Genomic DNA, 25,946 nt, shown 5'->3' with positions numbered 1-25,946 from the left:
CGCCACTCTACCAATTTGGTCCCTGGGTAGTTCGCCATTTTTGTAAAAGTTGAGCAAGTTGAAACAATCGCGAAGTAGCACAACTGAAATAAAGATATAATTTCAGGTGACATTTTCGTTGCCGTTGCCGTCGTCGTTGCTTAAGTTCCCTAGTATGTCAATAATCTAGGAGGAAGAAATACCTTGTTGTTTGATTAATTTGCCAGCCCTGTTTGTTTCAAGCGTTTGTTTTGTCTTTTAATTACACGTGATTTCTTTACGTACAAATGCTTTGTACTGATGATACCACTAGCATATCAGCTTTTTATTTTCAAGAGACAATCACCTAAATATCTTGACATACGAAATTAAACAGCCCATACAAGACCAGATTTACAAGGGTACCCAGGGGACGCTTTTTCAACGGCGTGGCTACCAAGCCAAGAGCCACTTTCAAGGATTACGGTTCGAAGGAAATTTTCTTCTTACTGTCATTTCTCGTCCCCTGGCAGCCATGGCTCAACATTTTGGAATTAAATTGAAGATGGAATAAGTGTGCTGGTATATTTGCTATATAGCATTTTCGATAAAACAGTTTCTTTGGACTACAACGGAGCGAAGTTTTGGAGCGTTTCGGGTCGACTGAAAGGTGAATTTTTGTTCTCTTTTTCGGATGGTTCTGGGACGTCCACTGCCCCCTTGTTTGTTTTTAGGAGGGAACAAACCAGACTCAAACTCGATAAAATCCTGTTTATTGGGTATGAAACAGCCAGAAAACAACACAGGTACATCGTTTCAAGGTATGCATACTTTGATGCCTGGTGTTACACATCTTTATGATTTTATCGAACTCACGACAAAATATATTTACTGTTATATTTTGCCTTTGAGGAAACGTGTTTTCAGTCTAGACTCCCTCTGGGTCAACTCGAACTTCCCGCTAACTCAAACTAAGAAAGATATCCTGGCAGTTAGTACAAAACCTTAAGCAGTTGCGAAAACAAAGTTGGGCAGTAGTGTGCATGAGCAGATCATTATTTGTAAGCAGTAATTTGCGGTAACGTGGTTTTCTCTCGGCCAATAAAAAGAAAGAAAAAATGCATCGAATGAATATTACATTTATTTACTTACCCGAGTAGTAAACAGTGAAATATCTTTTCGTAGTTGCTCCTGTTAGGTTGTACTGAGGCATATCATCAAGCTTCTCGTTCACTGCTACGCCTTTATCGGATCTATTTTCCCATTTATACTGCATATTTTCAGCATTGTATCCATCTAAGATGTTGCAAAAACCGTTATACAAAGGGGTTATAAATGAATGAATAAATAAATAAATAAATAAATAAATAAGGGTTATTTTCACAAGCTACAGCATTTAATTACAATCTGACTTGTATTGCATTTCCCGCGCTCTGTACACTATATTTAGTTCCCTTGCTCTGTGGTCTAGGATTCGCCGAAAGCGAAGTAAATATTGATGATATATTCACCGCTAATATTTGCCGAGCCGAGTAGTTATTTTAGTGTAATTATCCAGGTGATGATCAGAGAAATACAAAGAACAGACCGACAAGTGCGAATTTTATTTGGTGATTGAAGCTGCTTATGATGCAATCCTCGACCAATCAGATCAAAAGCATCTCTGTAATCATACTATGCGCTTTGAGTTATGCAGTATGTCATTTGTTCAATGCTCGTGACTCTCTATGTTCAGTGCTGTATCCTCTATATCCTGTATCCTTTATATAGTGTTTTCAAAGGAGCGTCAAAGCAACTTCTCATTTTCAGTTACTGCGTCTTTGATTGCTAAAAAATTCACGCCACTTTCTCAGCCAATTAGAAGTAAAAAAAAAAATAAAACGTGTGTTTCCGTCGTTTAAGGACGGTGCCTACTAATACCGAAGTATTTTTGTGCGGTTTATGGCTATGTGGGGTAAGTAGACCTAAGCAAGGGCTTTTGGAATCCAAAAAGAAAATTTGGGGTAACCACGCATTTTCCAGAGATAATTAAGCAATAATATCTCTAAAAAGCGCCAAAATATAAAGCAATGTATGGGATTTGTTCCTAAATTGAAGCTTAATTATCTCTGAAAAATGCATGGCTACCCCCCATTTTCTTTTGAGATACCAAAAGCATTTGCAAAGTTCTGCTTTCTCCGAATAGTTTAAAACTGTGCTAAAATATTCCTGTGTTAGTAGGCACCACCCATGAGAAATCCGAATATCTCGCGATGCGCAGAACGTATGCGCAGTACCAATAGTAGGCACCGTCCTTAAACGACATTTACTTTTATTTTTTTCGAGTTCTGATTAGTTAATTAATGGTTCGTGCTTTACTTTTCTTTATCGAAAATGTATATAACAGAAAAAGTGTGGTCAATCGTGTTGCTTCGATTCTTTCACTCGAAGGTAGCTAAAGATTTAACCATTTCGAATACTTACAGCTTTCGATATTTAAAAAGCATCGTTGTTTATCAAAAGGGAATAATCGCAGGTCCATGGGACAGTTCGCTCTCACCGTAACTCTGACAAAAAAAGGGAACAGTTCAAGATAATGTGGAGTTTCCTTATTTACGAAAGCTAATAACATCCCTTTGTAACAGAGCCGGTGAAGCCCGACCCAGTGGATTGTCTAATATGAAGGGTACCCTAAGGATTTTATTCTGACGAGGTAAAATCTTGTTTTGATAAAAACAAATATACTACGCTACACAAACAGAGGCGTGTGATATAGATTCGTTGACATATGCTTTACCTATAAACTAAGCTTGCTAACAGTAAACAAACAAATGGATATACAGGCTGTTCTGGTACAATTTTGTTTCAGATATAGGGAGGTCAAATACTAGGAAACAAGGCCGAAGCCACATAACTAAAACACGAAACAGACTATGGTATATATGGAAGACGAGATGCAATGTTATGTTGAAAGCCTGGCGAATAAAAGGCGTCGAACAGGAGTCGAACCTAAGACCTGCCGATTACTAGTTCGGATGCTCTACCACTTAGCTACAGGAGACTTGTGGGAGCTAAGGCCATAAAACTAGGTTCATGGGACAAACATCCTGCGTATTGCGGTAGAAGAGCATCCGAGCATGGGAGACTCGGATTTTCTTCACGCCGAGCATGCGTGTGTCACTGACTGAAATCTAGTTCAAAACCAATCTCGTACCCGCAGTCCTCAAGTTCTTTAGCCAACGGTTGGTCGCCAGGAGAGACTCTGGGGAACTGGAATTTTATTACCGCAGGATTTCTGCGGTAAAACAATACAAGCTGTTACGGAGCAGCCAATAAAAAAAAAATTACCTTTTTTTTGTTTGCCTCATAGTCTCTCCTGGCAACCACCCAATGACCAAAGAGCTAGATGACTCTGGTACGAGATTAGTATAAAAACGAACAGTCTCCCGTATATGTAAACCAAACAGGCTCATTTACATCCGCAAGATCCCAAACAAAATTTCTAATAATTTAACAATTTCTCCCAGTTTTTTACCTTGCGTTGTAATGGACTCCTCCATCAGGTGATATGGACAACAGCTTGTTCACCATTGTCACTTTATGAAACTTCGAGCTTTTGGAATTCTCAAAGTAAGTATCTGGGACCCAAATCTTATCCAACATCGTGTTGCTGAGATCCAAGGTATCATTCCAGTCGTGTTTCAAACGAGGGTCTTTCCACAGCTGTCTCAAGAAGAAATCCAGATTGTAGTCCTTGAGGAGAAGTAGCAGAGAAAGAACGTGGGACAATTAAATGGCACAGAAAATGCTAACTGATTCCATCAATATCTATGTTGGTGATACGTCGCGAAATTAATCTACGTAAATTTGAGTGCTTCTCAGTCAAATGTCGAAAGTAATTTCGCGTTTTCGTTTTTTTTTTTTTTTTTTTGCTTTACTAAGCCCCGTGATTGGTTGGCAAAACTCGTGCCGCTTTCTCAACCTTTAAGAAGCGCGCAAAAACAAAACCAATCACGACTTTCTCTCTCACGTTTTCCCTCGATTTATTTTAATTACACCTGTTCCATGTATTTGCTTTGATTTCTGATTGGGCTCAAGGCGTTCTTTGCGTCCGCTTTGAATTTGGTCAAAGTAATCACTTTGGTTTGGTTTGCGACACCCAAACGAACACTACTCTAATTTAATTTGGCAAGAAAACGACCACAAAGAACTTACCATGTCGACTACGTTTATTGAGTCAATTGATAATACCCATAATCCAACAGTAACTATAACAGGTGGACCTAGATTCAAAGGAAACAAAGAAGTGAGTAAGCTGATTGCTTGGAAGCCTTGGTTTAATAACAGGAAAACTTTACATAGCAAGGAGCACACTAGTTATACCGGTACCTTACGCATGCGCACAGCCATATTAACCGCGTATTGGTGGCCATGGAAAGCTGTTTCGTCGTTGTTAGGACTCAACAGCATAGTATAGCTGAGTTAATTGTTTGGGAGACAGGGTATAGTGTGCCCCTTTATAAAAACAGTCTATAGTTTTACTATAGTGATTCAACAACTCTTTGGAAAGACTGTAAATATTCCATAGGTTCTTTAAAAGAGAGAATGGAAATGATTTTGTCTGTGTTTCTACAGAATTCACAGAAATACTGATACAAGTTTGGAAGAACTCAAAACTGTCATGGAAACACTCGTCCACGGTTCTGCTAAATCTTGTTCCCGTATCTCTGTAACTCTTTAAAAAAGTGGAAAATGTTTTATACTATAAGTAAGCATTTAATCATAAATCATACTATGCACGCGTGTACGTACCCTAAGCCAAACAATGCATGACTTTACTTTGAGTATTCATCTGGTAGCCTTTTGTAATTTAGTAAAGATTAACATTTTATTATCAATCCGAATTAAGTATTGATCGATTAAAGGAGTCACTAAGTCTTTTTTTTTTTTCCTTTTTTCTCTTTTCAAGTTCTGTAGCAAACCTTCCTCAGGAGGTGTAAAATGTTAATTTCAGAAACTTTTACAGTTTGCTTTCACATAATTACTGTTTAATTTTAATCTCCTGGGCCCAGTTGTTCAAAGCCCGATTAAGCTAATCCTTGGTTAATGCCAACTTTGATTTAAGTTTTATTTCTAATCGGTAAAGATTCTTCCAAAAGATTTTTGGCCCTCAGTTTTAACTTAGACTTTTCTTTTAATTACCTTTAGCTTGAAATTAGGCTTTAAAACTACTTTCAAAGAGTGCGAAATGAAAACCTCGATTAACTTTTAATCGTAGATTAGCGTTAATCGGCTTTCGAACAACCCGGCCCTGATGTTATGTATTAAGCTGTTTACGGTAAAAATAACTGAAAAGTATTGTCATGTTTATCAAAACGTTGAATAATAGATGTGAAAAATTTCGCTTACTAGTGAGGTTTTTTCCAGATGAAGTTTTTTATAGGCAAGAAAACAAAATGACGATTTGCAATATCAAATATGTGACTTGTAATCATGAAAAGAGTGCAATATACTCTGGTGTTCACACTGTTAAATGTGCTTTCATAGACTATAATAAATGATATGCAAAATTTTATTCTGACTGTTCACTTCCTTACTTTAAGTTTGACTGTAACTGAAATTGAAACGTAAATTATACTTACCTCCAAAGTTTGGCCTTAATCTCTTGTCGTATCCTTTTATGAGTTTGTTCAAAAGAGCCGTCATGTCGCTGGCCCTGTTACTGCAAACAACATTCATATGTAAATAAAGGCTCTTGGGCAATGATCAGCAGAGAGAGAAGTAGAAAATGTAAAGAAGATAGTAAGATCTGAAACCTAAATAGGGACAGCAATGCAACCACAACGGCAACACCAAGGCAAACGCCATACAGAAAGTACAATCACGTTTTTAGTTATGAGAAAGGGGGCGGACGGTAGGTTAGAACTTTTCAAAGTTTTGTTCAAATAAAAATGAGTTTAATTTCATTCCGACAGTAGCTAGTTAAGTTTCAGCATTCTCACCTTTTATCTGAATGGGCTATGTTGAAAGTCAGTGTTGCAAATACACAAGTAATAAGCATCAAACTTGCTTTACTCCCAGCCATGATCTTGATTTTACTTGGCGTCCACACAGGAATCGTTCAGACTAATAAATCAAGATGTGAAGATGTTTTTGATATTAATTCATAGTTTATACAGTAAAGAATTGAAAATTTGTCAAATACTTGTGAAATGTTCGTGGCTAGTCTGACGCGGCGTTTCGTCTCGGCCAAGAGACTCTTCAGAGATCTTTCAGAATTTATGGGTAAACTCCTTGAGCATCACGCCAAAAGTCCCGTTCGCAAATTCAAGATGTTAGCAGTCTGGCCCTCTATCGCAGAAGGATTCCCAACTGCACATACACGAGTTGAAATTTATACAATAAAGAATTGAAAAATTGTCAAATACTTGTGAAATGTTCGCGGCTAGTCTGACGCGGCGTTTCGTCTCGGCCAAGAGACTCATAGCTATATATAACGAAAGGCAACTGAATTGAAATTTACAGGCTAACAGAGACCAACGGACAGAGGCAGAGAGAAAGAGAGAGACAGAGACAGAGAGAAGCACATACAAAAGGGATATATATATATATAGTTGGCTTTCTGCTAAACTCAGCGACATTCTTCGACAACTTTGTCAACTTATTTTAAAACAATCACTCACGGACTGGCAGACAAAAGAATAAAATAACTTTAGCGGACAGTTTTTAGATAGATATAGTTTATTTAACAGACTTACGTTCATTTCTTTACGTGCGTTTCGGCAACGTAGGAACGTAGGACGAACTTTTTTTTTCTTTTTCTTTTCTTTTTGTGCCAGACATTAGCAAATTATACCAAAGAGGGCACCGTGATTGATAACACACCCGGATAGAGTTCAGCTGGTAATTATGTTGGTGTCAGTGATTTTAATTTGCAATCGGCGATTTGGGAGGGTAAAACGGAGAGTATCCATCTTGATACTCTTGAAAGTAAAGGAAGACGTTCTCGTACTACCGTTCCGGTATCTGAGACATGGGTGTAACACTTGTTATTTTAGGGTCTATCTAGAGTGGGAAGGAAAACAACACTCAGCGGGTACTGGAGAATGTCTGCCAACGATAACTGAAATTTAAAAAATCATTAAATTAAATATTCCATCAACTTTCCTTTAAAAATCCAAGAATCGCCTGGAGGTATTAAATTTTCTTGTTACGTTCGCCTCAGCTGTCAGTTTGTTTGCATGAAAATAGCTCACACAGGAAGTGTTACTTTTCAGAACAGTGAATAAATCACTGCAAGAGAGTTTTCCCAATTTTTATGTAAGAGGCAAACCCCATTTATATTCTCAGTGGGATAAAACAAAACGAAAGTTATTTTAGTCCTGCGCTCTTTAAAATTCTACGAATCCCTAGGTCTTCAGTTAATCTATTGCACATTAATTCGTTGCCATCTGGGAGGTTTCAGTGCCTAAAACTTGATCTATTTTCTCCCAGCTCGCTTTGTTTGTATTTTTCAGGTTCCCATAATCAATAAATTAAGAGATTTTTTCCTATTATCAGACACAAAACTGAATTTCCTTCTTAGAGTGGCGCAAACTATAAGGAGGTGCTTTTTGCTCATCGGAAGAATCGTTATCGTTGCCTAGCGACCGCCCTATTTCCTCATCACCTTGATTGAGAGAAAGACAATTTTCCAATCTTGAAAATCTTTTAAACGTCCTCTGTTGGACACATTTCGTAAGAAATAGATGTTTGGTTAGTTATTTGTAAAAGAAAAATGGTTCGGATTCTTTGCTAGCTATTTCTTAGTGTGATAAGTTAAGAAAAGGTTCATTTTTAGTCGTAGTATAACGACGAAAAATCGTGACTAAAATGACTAAAATTGCTTTCTTTCGATTGTTTAGACTGCAACAGATATTGTAAACGTCGAAGTTACTCAAATAAATCTGATGGAATAAATGATTGTAAAAAAAAGTTCAATCAATTCACAGTTCATATCTCGGTACATTTGTTTACTAGCTGTGAAATATCGCTAAGGGTTAAATAACAGGAACTACTATTTATTCGAGGGCTTTGTAAACTTGAAGTACATCGCAAGAAATTGAAAAGAACGAAAAACATAAAAGGGAAACAATCTCGCTGAAAATAATACAGGTCAAGAACAAGCCTAAGTCTCAGTGAAGTGGCATGCAGAAGGGATGTAAAAATACGATCCACTTGGCTAGTGCAAACGAATTGAAGAACTTTTCTCTATATGCAACAATTAATTCTTTCACATAAGCACCATAAGAATATCTATAAGAAACTCTGCTGTAAACCGTGCTTCAAGATCTTGCCGTTTGCTAATGCAAATGAGTTTTAGGTTCTTTTGGTAATTAAATCCTAAATTACATCGAGAATGTTTTCGCTTTACTGACCTTAAGAGCAGTATTTTCTCTGCAGCGTATTCAGACGTTAAGGCAGGAAAAGTTTGTCCTCGTATAGGTATGAAAATGACCAAAGTATTTCAGGCAACTGATCTTTTAACGTGAAATCTAACCTTCCTGCTTCGGTCTTTAATAACTAATAGTATTCAAATCACAACACTTTTAACCGAAGTACTGTTATGACAGACAAACTGTTAGTCCATTCCTTTGTTCAAATTCATCTATGATTGTTCTGATGCAAAAGTAATGAGCATCTTTTCTTCGAAGGGTGTTTGAATAGTGTCAGGTTTTTTTACAAAAATCAATCGCGTTAATGAGCCTTTAAAGAGCTTACCTTCATTAACAAACCTTTAGTGACATTTGTGCTCCCTCCAAGAATAATAAATCACGACAGGTGATATATTCAAGCGCATTATCACCATATATATACCTCCGGTCTGTAAAATCATGGTATCTTGCACTTTGACGCAGTCACGTTAAGGCAACACAAACAGGTTACATTGTATGCCACTGGGAAAAAACAGAATCATTTTTCCTCGCACCACTTTGCTCTGACTTCCAGACGTTACATTAGACATGTAAGGAAATCTACTTGCGTAAATATTTACGCCAATGCTATTGTCTAAACGTAGTCACCAGTAATAGCAACATCGTTAGACACAGCAATTATATGACATAGCATGTTGCGATAAATAAAACATGAAAATCTATGCAAACATCACGTACATTCGTGCTTGAATCCACAGATTGGTAAGTTGAGTGTTCTAGATTTTTTTTAATTCTAAATTGCATGCATCTTCAGACGTTTACGCTTGAGACAAAGCCTGAGAAAAAAGACGCGTCTTTTGTACTCATCTTGTATGCCGCTGTTTTCTAGAAATGGTCGACGAAAGCATTTCGGCCGACGGGTAAATAAAGTAAATGTACTAAAATCGTATTCGAAATTAAAGTGAGTACCAAAAGCTTACAAGAAACAGACTGAAGCATTAGCAGGGGAAGGTGTTTTAAGACGGGAATATGCTATCTGCATCTAAAAATGCCAAAAAAAAAAAAAAACTGAAAAAGGTGTCATTTAAGTCCGGTTGCAACGAAAACCCTTTTATCATAACTTGGCCTTAAGAAAAAAATTGTGAACAAAAATTTTGCAATTATCGTTCAGTTGCCGCATTTACATCAACGTCTGCCATTTAACTATTTTGTTAGACGTGATAAATTTAAAACATCGAGTAATTTTGCAAACGAGTAATGTAGCTCTGCAACCTCAGACGTAGAGAGCAGGATAAATGGACCCTGACCCACTCAAGCGGTTTGGCTTTGTTGAGAAACTATCAAGTTATTCTGCTGTTGGTAAGTAGTATTAAGTGCATTCAACAAACTGCTTAACTAAAGCTGGTGCTAGAAAAAGCTGAGCGATCATCAAGTAGCCTATACGTCGTCTGCAACCTATTCAATCAATGCATCGCTAAATTGTCTCGCTTCACGTTCCCATATATGCACTTAGCTATATTTTTAAGCGACCTATCAACTTTGGCGATCATAAAACCAACGTTTTTCATACAACCTATTACGCTGTTTCAAGTTTTCGCGACATGCGCGCATGTTGCACTTTGTCCCCCCTCCGCGCACATCAAATTTTTCTGTTCCTGAAAGCAGCCCGGCGTTTGTCAACTTTTTGCAACATTTTGGTGCGGGAGGAGATAGTAATACGTGTAACAAACATCCGCAACTTGCAACGCAACATTTACTACAAAACCAAATTCAAGAAAACGTTGCCCGTATTACTTGGCCTTAGATGATCACGATTGATGACGTCAAATATTTTAAAATCCGCCATCTTTGATATGGCATTCTCAAACTCATTAATAATTCATGCAGTCAAAAGCCAATAAATGACCTCCATTTAGGTCAGGTGGATGAATCTTGATACCCCAATGAAACACCACCAGGTTTTCATCTGAGATGAAACATGTTTTTCATCTGAGATCAAACATTTGCATTTTAATGAGATTAATTTCTTATTGTTTCATTTGAGAAGACATGTCAAAAACTCGGGCTTCGTGCTTTATCACGGGTTCCAAATACCTCGAAACAGATGAAAGCACTCGGCCTGCGGCCTCGTGCTTTCATCTGTTTCTCAGTATTTGGAACCCGTGATAAAGCACTCGCCCTCGTTTTTGACATATTACTTGAATTTCACGATTTCCAGAAATTCACCTACATTGATCCAACGTTAATTACAATTCACTTAAAAAACTCTAGTTAAAGAGAAAAACTTGAAATATCCTTTCAGGGGCCAGCCCGGAAAGACATAAATTCAACCAAAGCTGGATTCAACATTTTGGGAAGCATGCTATATGAATAAAACGTGTCGGTCAACTTGACAAACGCAACAAAAGGCCAAAATTATATCAGAGAGTTAATATAGTCTATTCACATGCCATCTATTGTAAATAGCTTGGTAGAAACATCCAGAGGAAAGAAATTAATCATATTGACTCATACTAATGTTTACTCTTTAAACCTAAACAACATCAGCATAAAACGGCAAACCACGCGTATGAAATGAAAGCAATTTTCAGCAACTATTCACGATTATTTTAGTAGTACGTAATGCAAATGTTGCCTGTTCGTCAGGACATTCACAGTTCCGATTTTAATTTTTTTTAGCCCTGGTCAAAGGGTGCATGACAGGCGACGATAGCTTAAGAACTCCCCGTCATGAAGGGTTTGAACAGTTTCAAAGTGAATAATTGTTTATAACAGTTACTGACAATGCATAACAGTTGGTGGTCAAACGAAAGCGCGAGTTCCAACTATCACTGTCTACCATCAACAACCATCGACTATCATGCGACGTTTAATTTTGGCTTTGAACTATATTGATTTGACATCTGATTTTCTGCTCATGGAGAGAAAAGTATGTAGACACAGAATTCTAAAGTATTTTGCATCCATTACGACATAAATGGAAAACTATAAAAGTTTTTCAGTTTATTCTATTGAATACCTTTTGGACAGATCGTGCTGATAAAAAACCGAAATATATTTTTCCGTGTTTGACTTTAAATGGGGAATTCTGTCGTTTTTCTCAGAAAAGAGAAAATCAACGGGGTGTTTAATTTATTGACGCCAAGAATTTGCAAGGGGTGATTCGTCTGTGTTGCAAGAAATTATTTTAAGTGTTCATGGAATAAAAAAATGTCTTTTCACAGCATGATTGCTTTTTATATTTACCAATGCCCTGCAGGGCCCGTTGGCAGGTTTTGTTTACGTGCAAATTAAAGCACCCGTTTAAGAAAAATAAATTAAAATGTTTTGAGGAGTTAGCCTTCCTTGGAAATTTTCAGATGAGATACTCGACGAAATTTAAGCTAACAACACGATTTACACGATTTATTCCTTTTAGAAAGGAATAAATCAAAAAGGCCACTGGGCATAATTTGGACATCAAATTAACATTTTGAAATCTGTTCTGTCGCGACACGCAACTCTGAAAGAAAATTAAACTTCATACCTTAAAGGAATACTTATATTAAGAATTCCCTCTTCAACAAAACCCAATCAGTGCACGCAATTGCAAATGTAGGTGACTTTTTGTTTTTGAGAAGAGTTACGAGAATGTCCTATTAAAAATAATTAAAGGTTGGCTTTTAAGCGAATTTGAAGCTTACCTTGCTAGACACTTTCTATGCACTTTAACTTATAGCCTCGAGTCTGAATGACCTAGAACAAAAAAGAATGTATGCATTAAACTGTTTGATTTTTAATCAATCAAACAGATCTCTTTCTTTTTCGTCAAAGAGCCTTTTTCAGCTGGAGTCAGACTTGCTTCTTTTAACATTTAGTTCGACTGTGTTTTAATTTATATTGCCTTTCGTATTTATCACAGGTCCTATTATGGAAGTCGAACTGATTTCGGTCTCGTGGCATTAGGAGAGAAACTTAACGAAGATCAATGTTAGTCTCACAAACTTATAATAGAACGAGTCAGTTTAAATTTATGGAAACGACGTTCAGACGGCCATTATAGTGTACAATGTTATTCTAGTTATTCTAACTTTGAAGGCGATAGCAAAAAGCCTTTTCGCGTGACAACAATATTGATTGTTACTCTTATCGATGAAAGCTGCTGACCTGTGCTTTCCCGCAGTGCTTAATGTTTTGCAACCATTTTTAAAGCCTTTGGACTCTTTTTCTTATCATTTTTTCAGTCTAATCTTCAATAGTTACTATTAAAAATGGTAGGTGCCATCAAATAAACAAAATCACTCATTAGATTTCCGGCGTTTTCCTGAAATGCAATCATATCTAGGACTTCATCGACAACTCTAACTTATACATCTAGAAAAGTCAAATTACGTTCTCCCGATTTGCCAGAGTGCATATATTAAACAATATGTTTGATCCTTTAACCATGCAAACGAAAACTACTTAAATAAATATTTTACAAAGGCGTGACTTGCTTAAGAAAAATCAGTACGTACCTTTTGTTCGGCGACACGAGTGTGATTTTGCTCACCACATTCGTATGAAATAATTTGTTTAATTTATAAAGTTCCAAGCCAGATGTTAAGAGGTTCCCTGTTTTGCATATTGAATCAAAATAGCTCTCTGTCATTTCTTTTGTCAGTTTTGCGAACATGAATTTGACATTTTACCGATACCAGCACGTAATAATATCGTCCCTACATTACCTCACTTCCTTTTCTTCTTTTGCCGGAAATGTTTTTACTTCAAATACAGTTGCGAGGCAACATTTACTCTTATTAATTATAATGTTCAATACTTAAGAACACAGAAACAAAAGTCCCTGGAAATTCTATCCTTAAATATATAACGAAATGATTATTTCTTTAGACACGATTACATTGTAAATCTAACAATTTTCAAGTGTGATTTCCCTTGGGACTTTCGTGTATGTGTTTTAGAAACACGGCTAGGTGCCATTTTTCGTATTAGATGATAATTTAGCAGCCCCGGATGACAAAATCACGAGAGACAAGGAGCCAACAGTGGGTTTTATCCACCTACATCAGTCATAACATCCCAAATAACCAGTAATACATTAACCTTTCTTCAAAACGATTTCAATATAAATAGAATTCGTTGACACTTTTACTCTATTCAATCTGCACTCAAAAGCCCTGAACGGGTGACTGGTACGAATTAGGGATTAGGTGATCAGGTGATCGTCTGGGTTTTGCTCTCGATTAAAAGTATTCATCAAGAGCTATACGCTAGGCAGAGAAAATGCTGAAACATTGTGCATTAATATTCGTCGGCCTGATGTTCATCCGTCTGGTCAAACGATCCCACAATCCTTTACTCGTACCAGTCTTCTCGCAGTTTTGGAGTGGAGAATTGCGAACTGACGACGCATAAGCTCCAATGCCTTGAAAACTAGTGAAAGAAAATATGGCGTCTTGATGCACAGGAAAGAACTGCTGAAGAAATTTCATTTAACTCAATGCCCATATTTGAGGATTTTGTCAACACACTCTAGGATAAGAATCCCCTTGTAAGACATAATAAATATTAGTATAATTTCAGAGCTGAACAAAGAGTTTCCAGCAGTCTGATTTGTTGAGCGACTCGTCATATGACGTCAAATATTCGCCAATATTTACCTAGCCTTCGGCGAATAATTGTTAATTATGAAAAACTGGATCAATTCAATTCCACGGATTTGATTGGCTTAGCGGCCATGGTATATGAGCCATTCATACCATGCTTGAGAAATAGTGATCATTAAATTGTCCTCAGATTGTTCTTGCAAAGCGAAACAGCAACATCTAGCAATATCTCTGGATTGTTTCTAATGAAACAATTATTCCACTCGCGCTTATTGGATATGAAATGGTTATAGCCAACTCGGTGTTACGCGCCTCGTTAGCTATCTATCATCTCATATCCAACGCGCCCTCGTGGAATAATTTTTTGTTCGCATGTGCTTCCCCATTTAGTTCCTATTGGAGTCATCATAGTTTTTTTCTCAACATACCCACGACCGTTCGTCCATAAAACAAAAGAGGACGTGTGTTTCTCCAGAAATGGAAGAAAATAGTGAAGAACTACAATAACTCTGTGTTGTAACGCGGGGATCCTCAGCAGACACTGTACATTATGGCGATCTCCGGCTAAAGGAATGAACAAAATTTCACATTACAATACGTGGCCATCCACGTCACAGCTTTGCAATTGCAGTGAGTTCCTCTCAAGAAGCTATGTCCTTCCACCATTGCTCCATTCAGAAAATTCAAAATAACAGTGTGGCTGTCGCTCAAGAGAAGACGACAACAACCAGTTCCCCAAACTCGATCTACTCCATCTTTACCGTGCACAACGTAATTTCGTAATGAATCGAAACCCTTGTTTTGGCCTTTAACTTTGACTTGAATATTTGAGTACTTAAACATTCTGTGGGCTTGGAAATACGTTTTTCTACATTTTCATTGACTTTAAAGTAATTCAAAGAAGCAAATTTCCAATGACAATTTCAAATGAAACGTTCTCGTCCAGACCATACCGTTGTGGTATGGTCTCAAGAAGCTAGAGTTCTTCTCGGCTACCCCTCGAGTAACTCTTATGCTTCTCTCGTGTTCTCCAAACTTCCCACGTGCATCCAATACTCGATAAACGCACGCTAAGCATGAACTAATTCTAAATACCACAGGAAACGTCTTGCTCAGCAGTTTTAATTTTAATGGTCCGATTCAGGGATTTTATCTACAAGTTCAAAATTTATGAGACAAAGACTCCGGTAATCTGAATCCAGGTATGCGTTTCTCGAAACTCGCTCCCGAAACATTCCGACCGCCAAAAACAACTATTTTACAGACGCAATAATCAGTACCAGAAATTGGATTAATGATAATTTTGAAAGCCCCAAGAAACACATTGAGCTAGTCTGTATGAAATCTATTACCCATTAATAGGAAACGGATTTGATAAACACCCCTTCGGTCGAAACCAGAATTTTTAAGCAACTGATCTCGGGAAGGAGATCGCCCTCATAGTCTCGCGCACGTCGGATACTCTGAGTAACTGGGAGACTAGTTTATATTGCTGACACGCTTTCGTTTGCATACATGAGTATTTCATCCACATCTGAGCTTCATTGCTCAAATCACCTTGTGCAGCAAAATAAACAGCACCACTGGGAGTCATTTTCATTCACAGTTCTTCCGCAAAGTCAAACAGAGGGCACAGCAAAGGGTACTACAAGAAAACTCCGCTAGGGGGTTTCATTTGAATTGTTAGACTGTAAGGGAGTTCAACTTAAACAATATTACAATCCGTATCCTCGAAAAGTATTTCTTTAGAATCTCAGGACTTTATTAACAAGCTCAATAGTTTGTACCACATTATACGACGCCAAGTTGGACTTTTCGAGTGAATGCTTGATGGAACTTTCTCGCTACTTAACTTTCTCGGTACTTTAAGAGGGCATTTTCCAGAAGAAAGAACGGAAGAAACATTCCTAAAACGAGATTAATATAGATCTCAATTATATCAAAGTTAGAAAGACATTAAGAAGATGGGTAAATGTGTTGTCTTGTAACACTCGCTGTGCTGATCATGCAATAATCCAATTAAAGTTTATGAGCTACATTTAAATGCCCCGAGCTTCTTTAAAGTAGAGGAAGTTTTGCATGTGTCGGACGAATTTATAATTATATAAGTTCTTTTTCACTGAATTGGCGTCTGAAATATTAATAAAAGTGTTCTTTTTGGAATATAATTTGGCAATAACCTACGAAGTCCTTGGCCATTTTCTTTTTGCACGAAGATGACCTGTCCAAACATTTCAGGTGTTCATCAAAGATCGATTGGAGATGGCTTAAACATGCGATTAAAATAATTACGAAAAAGAATCGAATTCTAGTTTCTCATTTGCATATCCTGCGGTATACCTAAAGAAGCTGGTTTAAATAATTGACAGCTTAAAGCACTTGGGCGCCAACCATTTCGACGCCATCTATGAAGTGGCTTAAACGGAGCAAGACAAACAACACGAATTTGCTCGAAGACATTCTTTAACAGTATATACGTAGCAAAACGAGTGAACTCAGTCTTTCGACAAATACTTCATTTTCGTGTAAAAAAAATTCCTTTAAACGGCGAAGTTATCTTATATTCAAAACGTGAAGTCGTAAAAACGTCATTCATATAAGGGCCAACTTTTAAAGGGGGTGAATCATCTCTTGACATGAAGGCAAAACATCAAATGACCTTTCTAGTTATACGAGGAAGTTAAACACCTTTCTATTTTTACTGCGTAATAAGTTCATTATTTCCTTCCCTAAGGGGTAATATAAGATCATTATACAGCAAGCCCAGTCATCGGCCATTTATCGCTCCACTCTTCATTTGCGATTTCAATTAAAAAAAAAAGTCTACGAGGCAGTGACGACTGTTGACATATTTTTTTCAGATGGAAGTCCCGTACACACTTTTCATTTAAGTTCTACACACCGCAGGTTAGGTTATCATACGATTAAAAAAAACGTTCTCCTTTTACGCTTACTAAGCCATTTAACTGTAGAAAGTGCCACGATAAAAAATATGGGATTAAATTCGCCACAAAATATTGACAATTCTTTCACATAGTTGTTTCAGAGTCATCAAATGCTGAAGTGATGTATTTGGTAATTTCTTTCTCACATTAGTAGAAAAAGAGAGCAAAGAAAATCTGTTGACAATTGTTCAAAATATTGAAATCACCACCTGGCTTCATATCATGAGTTCTGTTTACGACAATTATGGGCCAAGTTATCACAGTTCCTGGTTGGTTCGCGTCGAACGATGATCAACGTTATGATTAATCTCTAAAAATAATTTTTCTTTATAAGACGCACCCGTTAGGAAGTAGAAACGTTCTTTCGAATTTTCATTTATTTTTGCGACTTTGTATTTCTATATATAACTAAGAAGAGCGAATCGGCTTAAAGAATTCACAACAAATACATAAAGGATAAAGGAAGCATGTTTATCGCCAAATCAGTAATTTAAGGGTTCTGTTTAGAAACGCAGTTATTTGGAAAATTGTGAAGTGGATTAACTTTAGTCACCTTTGTGAGTGAGAGAATCTGATAAGAAACCAAGTTTGTTTTGCCTTTTCGTTTCGTTATTGAAGATTGTATCTTATCAATACATATCGCAATTCTCACCTTTTGAATTTTAAGCGATATGATCTATATATGACCTCCCAGTGTCTTCTTGGATGATTCTCCGTAAGACTTCAGAAAATGTTGCCAGATCGAACGTTGGATAAGGACGATTGACGTGGACACGTCACTCAGTAACCCGAACTTATTTATGTGGGTTCGTTTTACCGCGAATAAACTAGCATAAGGTCGTTTGCATATTCACGCAGGTTGACAATGCCTTCATAATTTATTTATTTCCTAAGTGCTTCAATATTAACAGTTGGATGGATTTTGGACTTCAAGGTTGCTTAATGGTTCCTTAATTGCAGTTAACTAAGATAGATGATTTGGAACGCTTTTTCTCGTTCTAATCACTTGAAGCTAATCGAGAGAAATTAACGGGAATTGAAATTAGGTGAAGAACGTTAGGCGGTGAACATAAGCCGAAGCTGATAGCCCAGGGGTCCGAAAATGTTGATAGTTACCTTACCGCAAGTCACAGTTGCTAAAGAAATTTGACGTTTTCTGAGTTGAATGAAGGTCAATCTCAATTATTCCCCCTTCACCACACGTCAAAAAAGTTCACCTCGTGTAAAGAACGCACAATAGCACGGCATGAAATCCCTTGGAGAGAGGATGTTGTCATTTGCAGGGAGGCTACCAAGAAATAATTAACGAAGAAACGCCGTACGTGTGGGTTGGAAATTTAAAATACTTTACTTATCACCGCAATAAAATAAACAGGAAGAACGCCGTACCAGTAAGTTTAGTCTGAGGCTGCACGTACTTCCATGAAACTTTAAAATTGTGTCTGCGGACTAATAATGCCTTACCCAAGGGTTTAGAGACCACGACAAAATATAGAACTTAGTTCCACCGCAAAATCAAATTGTGGGTTATGTATATGTTATATATGTTATATATAAAGCTTTAAAGCTTTAAAGTTAACATATAGTTGAAATGAAATATCGCTTACACTGATGAGGTAGACATGATCAGATTTTCATTCTCTCAGGCCAGTGACGGAACTCCTGAAGTTGCTAGATAGCTTATAGTCAGAATTATTCCAAACCATCATCAGCCGTTATTGTTTCCTTTTTTATGCATATTTCTCACTGAAAGATATTAGCTGTTATTGGGTTTGAAACCTTGTTTGAAAAGACTATTCCGTATTCAAAGTCTATTGTTGATGGGGCCGGGTATTGCTCAGTGATGCGGTGAACAAGGTAAAAACCTAGTTTCTATAGTTTTTGCATCCAGACGATGCTTAGTCTACCAAAGGAGGCTTGTTATGAAGTTGGATATTGCTATTGTTATTGAATATTGTAGTTTTAGCGTTAAGTACTAGTAATTGCGTTATGCTTGAAAGTGTGTATCCGTCATATCATTCAAGATTGTGATTTAAGGTTGATCAAGGTCTAGGTTAGCCCGAACAGAACTTTCACAAATTCTAGGATGTGTTGGTTATTTTGATTGAATACTTAATGCATTGAACAATGGTTCCCATGGTAAACATGTTCATGATTTGAAATCCAGCCGACCTTGGCTTTGTTATCATGAGAATTCGAACTCTAGTTTTGACTAAGTTTACTTTTTAGTTGTGTTCTTGCTGTGCTCCTCCTTGGATGTTCGCTATTTGTCTGTGTGATAATTAAGAAGATTTTAGCTTCCTTGCTGTAGATACTCTCTGCAATTCTCAAAGGTTTCATGGATCGGGAACCGGCCAAAAATGTCTAAACGTCAGATAAATAACTGTGTACCCTTAAAAATAAACTTAGTTACAGTTGTGTTAAGTTGAAGTTATAGTTGTGTAGTCAGTTAAATCCTTTGAGGAAAGCTTCAAGAAATCCTAAGGACGCTCGGTTAACTTTTCCTCTGCGAGTTGCTTACTGAGTATTCAACACTAAAAACGTAGATGACATCCGTTGTAGCTGTAAGGTTTTTTTAAGACGTGCTATTTAAACGATTCCCTTACAGGCTTGTATAGAAAGGCAATCCGAATTTCTGCTTACCTTCATCCCGCTTTCGATCTCATAGTACACCAAAAGTTAAAGCAGGTGCATCTTTAGCTTTTTTAAAGAAAGTCATACCTGCTTAACATTTCACGCCAGATTCTTCTAAATCTGCACTTGACTAACAAAACTCAGCTTACAATCGCTACTGAGGGTTTTAACAGTGCCATCACTAAACCATCCTATAAATAAAGTTTGACGGTATATTTTCTTAATTAAGAATGAGGAAAAAGCGAAGAAGATAGAGTAAAACGAATTGAGTGACAGACAGGATATAATAGGTTGTTTCTCTTTTTTAACGTGCAGATGAATAATTCAGTTGCCTTATATTCTTGAGACACATTGACAACGCTAGAAACGAATGGTATATTGAGGCTCCATAAAATTCCCGCTGGGGAATCTTTTCAGAATTTTTGGTGGGGGTGTTCGGCTTAGTCCTCTGATCCTTGATCACGTTTAAAAGTTTGTAATTTTCCGGTACCCTTAGTTCAGACCTGGGCCCGCATGCACAAAGTCCTCCTAAGTTCGTTTCTTAGGGTGCGTTCGATTGATCCTATTCCGGAATAGGAATACGTACAATGATGACTGAAGAAATCCCCTCGTAAAAGGTTTTAGGAGTTAATGGAGTACGAGACGGCTCTTAAATTCTCATGTGTCAGCGATAGTTTGCAGAATTGACGTCCCAAATTTCTTAAAAAGAGAAATTTAACAGCTATTCCGCTTATTCTTATTACGGAATAAGGCCTCAATCGAACACAACCTTAAAGTTATTTGTTGTTAGTAAAACAATGTTCTATTGTTAAGTAACAATACTTGGGATACGTCTTAACTGAGGAGTACTCTTTGAATCAGGTCCCTGCTCTTTAATATTCATACCCATTTTCAGACGTGGTCTATAGAACATCCATACCCGTTTCTGTAAAATCCGAACCCATTTTCATTTTCATTTTTTCGTATCCATTTTTCATTTTTGGATCAAAATCGTTAAAATCTATACCCATTTTCCGACTAAAACGGTTCAAAAACCACGAAGTTGATCATCCATTCATGGAATATTCGTGCACCATACTAACTTTTATTATATCCCTATGTTAGCACGGTGATTAACCTCAGAAATATAATAAACATCTTACTAATTCAGTACTGTAATGTTTCGGATTCTGGTTTTTTTCCTTGGGCCATAAATCAACGGGGAAAAACTCGGTCCGTAACTTACAGTACAGACCTCGAACTCGAACACCCCCCCCCCCCCCCCCACCCCCGCATAAAATCACTAGGTTTAGGAAATTAACCGCAATTTTTTTACTGTATCGTTTTTACGAAAATATTGACATCGTTTCAGTTAATATGACGCAAAGACTGACCAAACGTGCCACATATATTTGTTTATTAGTTTGTAGCTATTTTATATTGACTGCGTCTCGTCTCTCCGTCTCCTCTGACCAAATGTGAGACGATGCTTAATCAAACTGGCCGATATGTGGCCGAAGCGTCAAGAAAAGAAATCAAACAATTAGCTTTGACAGATAGTCTCCGTGTTGCAAATTTCTTACATACGCACAGGTACTGGGCTAGAATAAAAAAAAATCGTGTCCTTATCTTTCAGAAGTCAGTTGCAGGCTAGTATTTCGTTTATGTCCTCAAATTTAATTTGGAGCTAGTTTTCGGCCTAAATTCTCCTTGTAAGCTGGTTTCGAGCTATTCTCGTACATTAAATTTACTCTCTGCCGGCCAGGGACAACTCACGGCGTAACTTTTACTTCCCAAGTTTTCATGTGTGCATAAGCATGAGGGGAAAATATTCATTCATTCAAATATTCATATTCATGTACATAGTGTAATTAATGAACACCTTTAAAAAATTGTTTTGCTAAAAGTGTTTAACACAAACGGAGGGAACTTAACAGTCAGATGTATTCAGTTTATTTTCTATTATTATTATCATTATTATTTATCCAGCAGCATTTGAGGTGCGTTTTTGCGTTGATTTGCGGTAAGAAGGTAAGACGGTAAGACGACTTTACTGATTGATTGATTGATTGATTGATTGATTTTATTCGCATTTTTACTAGCTTTGCAAATCTTTGAGGTGATGTGCAGCGACACGAGAAGAGCACCTGCTACGTAGGCGTAAAATCATGCCTTCACTTGCGGTGTTGAAGAAAGTAAAGATAACGATAACATTATTTCTTTCCCTTCTTCTGTAATCTTTTATTTTGTTTGTTTCTTTTCAATCTTTAATCTTTTTTAGCCAGAACAAGTTGTTTTCAGAAGGGAATCTATTTATGCCCATATAAAGTGTATCAGTGTGGCAGAGTGGTCAGAGGCCCGGACTCGTAATCTGGGGGCCCCAGGTTCAAGTCTTCTCTGACCAGTAGCTGGGTTTGTTTCATGGTAGCCCTCTGTTCAAATCCTCACCTACACTTTGTAAATATCCAACTGGTAAGTCTCCCTGGCTGTTGGGATTTTATCAAGGGGTTTCTGTTATGTTTGTTTAAAATAGTTGCTTCATTTCACGGTCTCACAGGCTTCTATCTGAAAATCTAACTGTGTATAAATAAATTTACTTTACTTTAATTACTTTTCACTTCTCTTTCCGTGATTTAGCTTACATGCCATCTTTCAAGCCCTTTTCTGACGAACACTTTTTCCAACGATTACTTCTTTGCTAATCATCCATTCTCGACCAAGAAACTTTAACAGCTACACCCAATCACCGTTAAAATTGTATCACCATGCAAAATGCGTACGGAAGGGTCCTAATAAATACAGTGGGGTGGAACCTACCTTCCACTGGCCAGCTAGGAACAGCACTTGAAAGAAAGCGACTTCTGTTCTGCTTCAGGCAGGATCTGAGAAAGAAAATGTGTTTTCTCATGTTATGGAATGTAAGTTTTGTCTTCATAGTTCGGAAGTGTCGGGATTATCACAACACTAAAAGCACGCTTCTCAAAGTCATTAATAATTCATGAAGAGAAATGAAAGCCGGAAATTATTATCCTAAAGGAAGTTTGGAAATGAGTTCTTAATTATCATAAAATTTGATGAACTTTCGCTTTGAATTTCTCCTAGAATTATTAATGGTTTCAGAAGCTATGTAAAACACTCGAAAGAGTGTCTCGCCCTATTTCCAAGCATCTCGAAGTTGATTAAAAAATCTCTGCTGCGCCTCAACCCATGAGCTTTTCGGTGTTTGGAAATTGGGCAAAACACCATTCCTCGTGAAGTGTGTACAGCTGTTTCGACAAAGGTTGTCCAAAAAAGCGTAAAAGCGTACGCAACACTGCCAAAAGGTAGTCTGGGAAAGCATTCTTACTGTGAAAATGTTTTGCTAGTGAAAATAATTATAATAAACATGAGCCGTTCAGAACTAAACTTAACGCTCGTTCCAGATAGACGAGTCAAGGAGACTGTAGGTTTCCTTTGGAAGAAAGCGTCCTCTTTAAGGAGACCAATTCTGTAATAAACACCCTTGGTGTTTATTCGAGTCAACTCAGTAGGTATATTATAGAAAATTGCCTAATACTGTGTTACAGTGTGAGAATTCGAAATGACAGTACTCAATCGATTGCAAACAGCCTTTAGTTAGCACTCGAAATAAGTTTTACATACCAATAATTGCCGGGTGATGATGAACGAAATCCGACAGTACGTACTCAACGGCAAGATCGCCTTTTAGACCTGCAAACTTTACAAGGAGGCGTGTGAAACGTAAATGCAAATTCCAAACTTCCTGGCTGTACACACTCTTGTGTTCCTTTTAATTTCTTCAATTCAGATTTGTTTTCAAAACACACCGCAGGGATAATAAAAAGTTTAATCCGTCATGTTTTTGATTAATTTTAGGCATTTAATTTTGAAGTTCTAATCCTTGGCCAATCGGAGCGGAGGGTCAGTCAATTCGTGCCAAGCCAATGCACGTGCGGTTATAACCCATTTGATTGGCAAATAACAATTTCAACACAAGATAATGACGTTAGGAACTTATCAGTTGAATAGCGAGTGTCAATGGCACGCACGCTTTTATAGCATGTGCGAAAGGTGCGCCTTGCAGTCTACACAGTACGAGGGTTTTTCTGAACGAGATATTTTGTTAAAACTAGCTGAAAAATGCAAATCATTAGATCCAAAGTTCGCTAAAATGTGTGCCTCGTTAATACCTAATGTCTTAAATAAAGCGGAATATGATCTTGGGCCGACCTTGGTTAAATCTACTGATAAAATGTGATTTCTTGGCAGCATTAACAATGATGGTGAGAGGCGTAACTTCGCTGATGTATACTTAAAAAATACATTTCTGTAATTACGGAATGTTCGTGATAAGTAGATGATTTATGCGCTTTCAAATCTTTCCGGATTATTGCAATGACGAGCACTTTACGATAAATGATTTTGCCAAACGCACCTGCAAAAAATTGAGGTCCGTCTGTTTTGAAATGCGAAAAAAAAGTCAGACGCAACCTTTTTGACACAAATGTTTACTCTTCTCCTTTACCAAACACAAAACTTTGTATAAAATCTTGTTCTTGTCCTCTTGTAGTACTTGTATATATACACTTGTGATCGAGATGAAAATCCGGTTTCTTTTTAATTGCTTTAATGTCCCTTAAACAGTTCAAGAATCATGCATGCGTTGTTGAAATTTGTCTGGTTGCGTCAACAACTCCCCGTTGACCACTCTTAAAAACGATTTCAACTTAAAGGGGGGTTGTTTATACACGAATGTTATGGCATACACGAAATCTTTTGAGTTTCAATATCATCGAAAGTTGTTCCAGTTAAGACTTTGTCCACTTTTTATTCAACGAGTAAGCCGAGATTAGATCCAAATTTTTGACATTTAACAGTTCCAGTGACAATTCAATATAGCAGATTAATCAATCACGAGCAACCAGAAACAATGATTTTTGGCAGGTGTGCGTCCCAACCTGCTTAAAATAGATTTTAATAAACTACAGTGTATGTCGGATTCAGTTATCTGTTTCGATTGGTATTTGGAATAAAATTCACTCGTCTTCGAACAAGAGAAACGAAATTATTTAGTACATATATGTAACAAGATTTGAACATTACAGCTTAAAACTTGCATGGCGAACAGGAACCCAACTTGGTAAGCCAGACATTTCGCCAATAAAATACACTGAATGAACTATGACAGGTCAATAAAAAACATTGTTTATCATAATCGCCTTCTGCTACATACGTTTTCGCTTTATTGGCTTTGCACTGTATATCCCCGACGTACGAAATATAAATTACCTTTACTTTTTTTTTACCGAGCGTTCATTGATAAGTACATCCAATCGATTAGCCGGCGAATACAAGTCGCCTTTAGTCATTGCTCGCCGCCGCTACGAGCCTTTGCAATGAGGGGAGGTTTTATTTGCCGACTACCAATGGTTAGAAACATGTTTTGGCGCTAGAAAAACACAGACTTGATGCTTTAAAATGTCTCCTACAGAATAGATTATCTCTCGGCGAGCTAACGTGAACAAAACAAAGCAAAGTAACGCTTTACATGAAATGGGAGACTGATAGCCCCACCACAAAGTCCCGCGATATAAAAAAAAAAATACTGTTTTGCCCAAATACATTACATCGTTGTGGACAAGCTAATAACAAAACCGCAAATACGTTATCTGCATGACTTACCACAGTTGAATAAAATAGTGAGGCTTTGCCAGTGAAACAAAAAACGGTGCATGCGGTTTTTATTAAAACCGTGAACACTTTAAATTAAAAATATAAATATTCTATACGTTTTTAGTGCATAAGAGTTTCCATTGTTAATTGTTTTGGACGGCAACTACTTATTTTCCGAAAAATTCTAAGCCCGCAGAAATTTCGACATAGAATTTTTTTTTATATTACAAATGTGTCTGTAATGTAAACTGCGTTAATGATCGCCGAGTGTATACTGCCCAGCTTGAGGTGCGTGGAATTTTGATTATTTATTACTTCAGCGGAAAGCTTTTAAGCATGTAAACATAGCTTCGTAGGCTCATCCTACGCAGTAAGGGTATTTTATTATTATTATTTTTTTTTTTTGGACAATTTTGACCTATTCCTGTCCAAAAGCCAGGTGAATACGACTTCATGAATTTGTTGACAACTTGAACGACAAGTTTTGAACAAGGATCACACTTTAACAAAAAAAATATGTAAATGAAAAGTTTGGTGGCAACGCACGAGAATACTTGTCAAATGAGGACTTGGAAAACTTATTGTATGCATGTAACCAGCTGTTAACATACATCTGCTGAATATAACATTGACTAATCCAGTGCAATACAATGAGCCTGGAGTTCATTAGCAGCAAGCTAAATCATTATATACGGACGTGAGAAGTGAGAGTTCGCCAAAAGATAAAAGGAAAAATATGGGATGAAAATATTTGAGTAAGTTTGTTCGATAGCCTTGGT

General features: G+C 37.2%; 1 protein-coding gene across 9 annotated transcripts in view; it reads right to left on the bottom strand.

The window, feature by feature from the left end:
* Nucleotides 1–22,369, bottom strand: part of LOC146490161 (gamma-aminobutyric acid receptor subunit beta-3-like) — a 29,000-nt gene extending 6,631 nt beyond the window's left edge. The window contains exons 1-8 of one of the 9 annotated variants that reach the window (XM_085093383.1): nucleotides 22,312–22,369; nucleotides 12,035–12,086; nucleotides 5,940–6,063; nucleotides 5,580–5,659; nucleotides 4,153–4,220; nucleotides 3,473–3,690; nucleotides 2,422–2,504; nucleotides 1,111–1,254 (exon numbers count right to left, since the gene is read on the bottom strand). In XM_085093383.1, coding sequence (XP_084949509.1) covers nucleotides 1,111–1,254; nucleotides 2,422–2,504; nucleotides 3,473–3,690; nucleotides 4,153–4,220; nucleotides 5,580–5,659; nucleotides 5,940–6,022 — 676 coding nt within the window. In that variant the 5' untranslated portion in view covers nucleotides 6,023–6,063; nucleotides 12,035–12,086; nucleotides 22,312–22,369. Of the gene's footprint in view, nucleotides 1–1,110; nucleotides 1,255–2,421; nucleotides 2,505–3,472; nucleotides 3,691–4,152; nucleotides 4,221–5,579; nucleotides 5,660–5,939; nucleotides 6,064–8,354; nucleotides 8,597–8,697; nucleotides 8,901–12,034; nucleotides 14,264–14,438; nucleotides 14,454–17,533; nucleotides 18,491–22,311 lie in introns of those variants that run through there. The other 8 variants (XM_085094629.1, XM_085093997.1, XM_085092150.1 and 5 more) reach the window with 8 other exon arrangements.
* Between the last annotated feature and the right edge of the window lie 3,577 nt (nucleotides 22,370–25,946).

This window comes from Pavona decussata, unplaced genomic scaffold, assembly GCF_977016875.1.
Source record: "Pavona decussata unplaced genomic scaffold, jaPavDecu1.1 SCAFFOLD_1, whole genome shotgun sequence".
NCBI lineage: Eukaryota > Metazoa > Cnidaria > Anthozoa > Scleractinia > Agariciidae > Pavona > Pavona decussata.
Note: the sequence above shows the minus strand (reverse complement) of the source record. Positions and strands in the feature narration are given on the sequence as shown.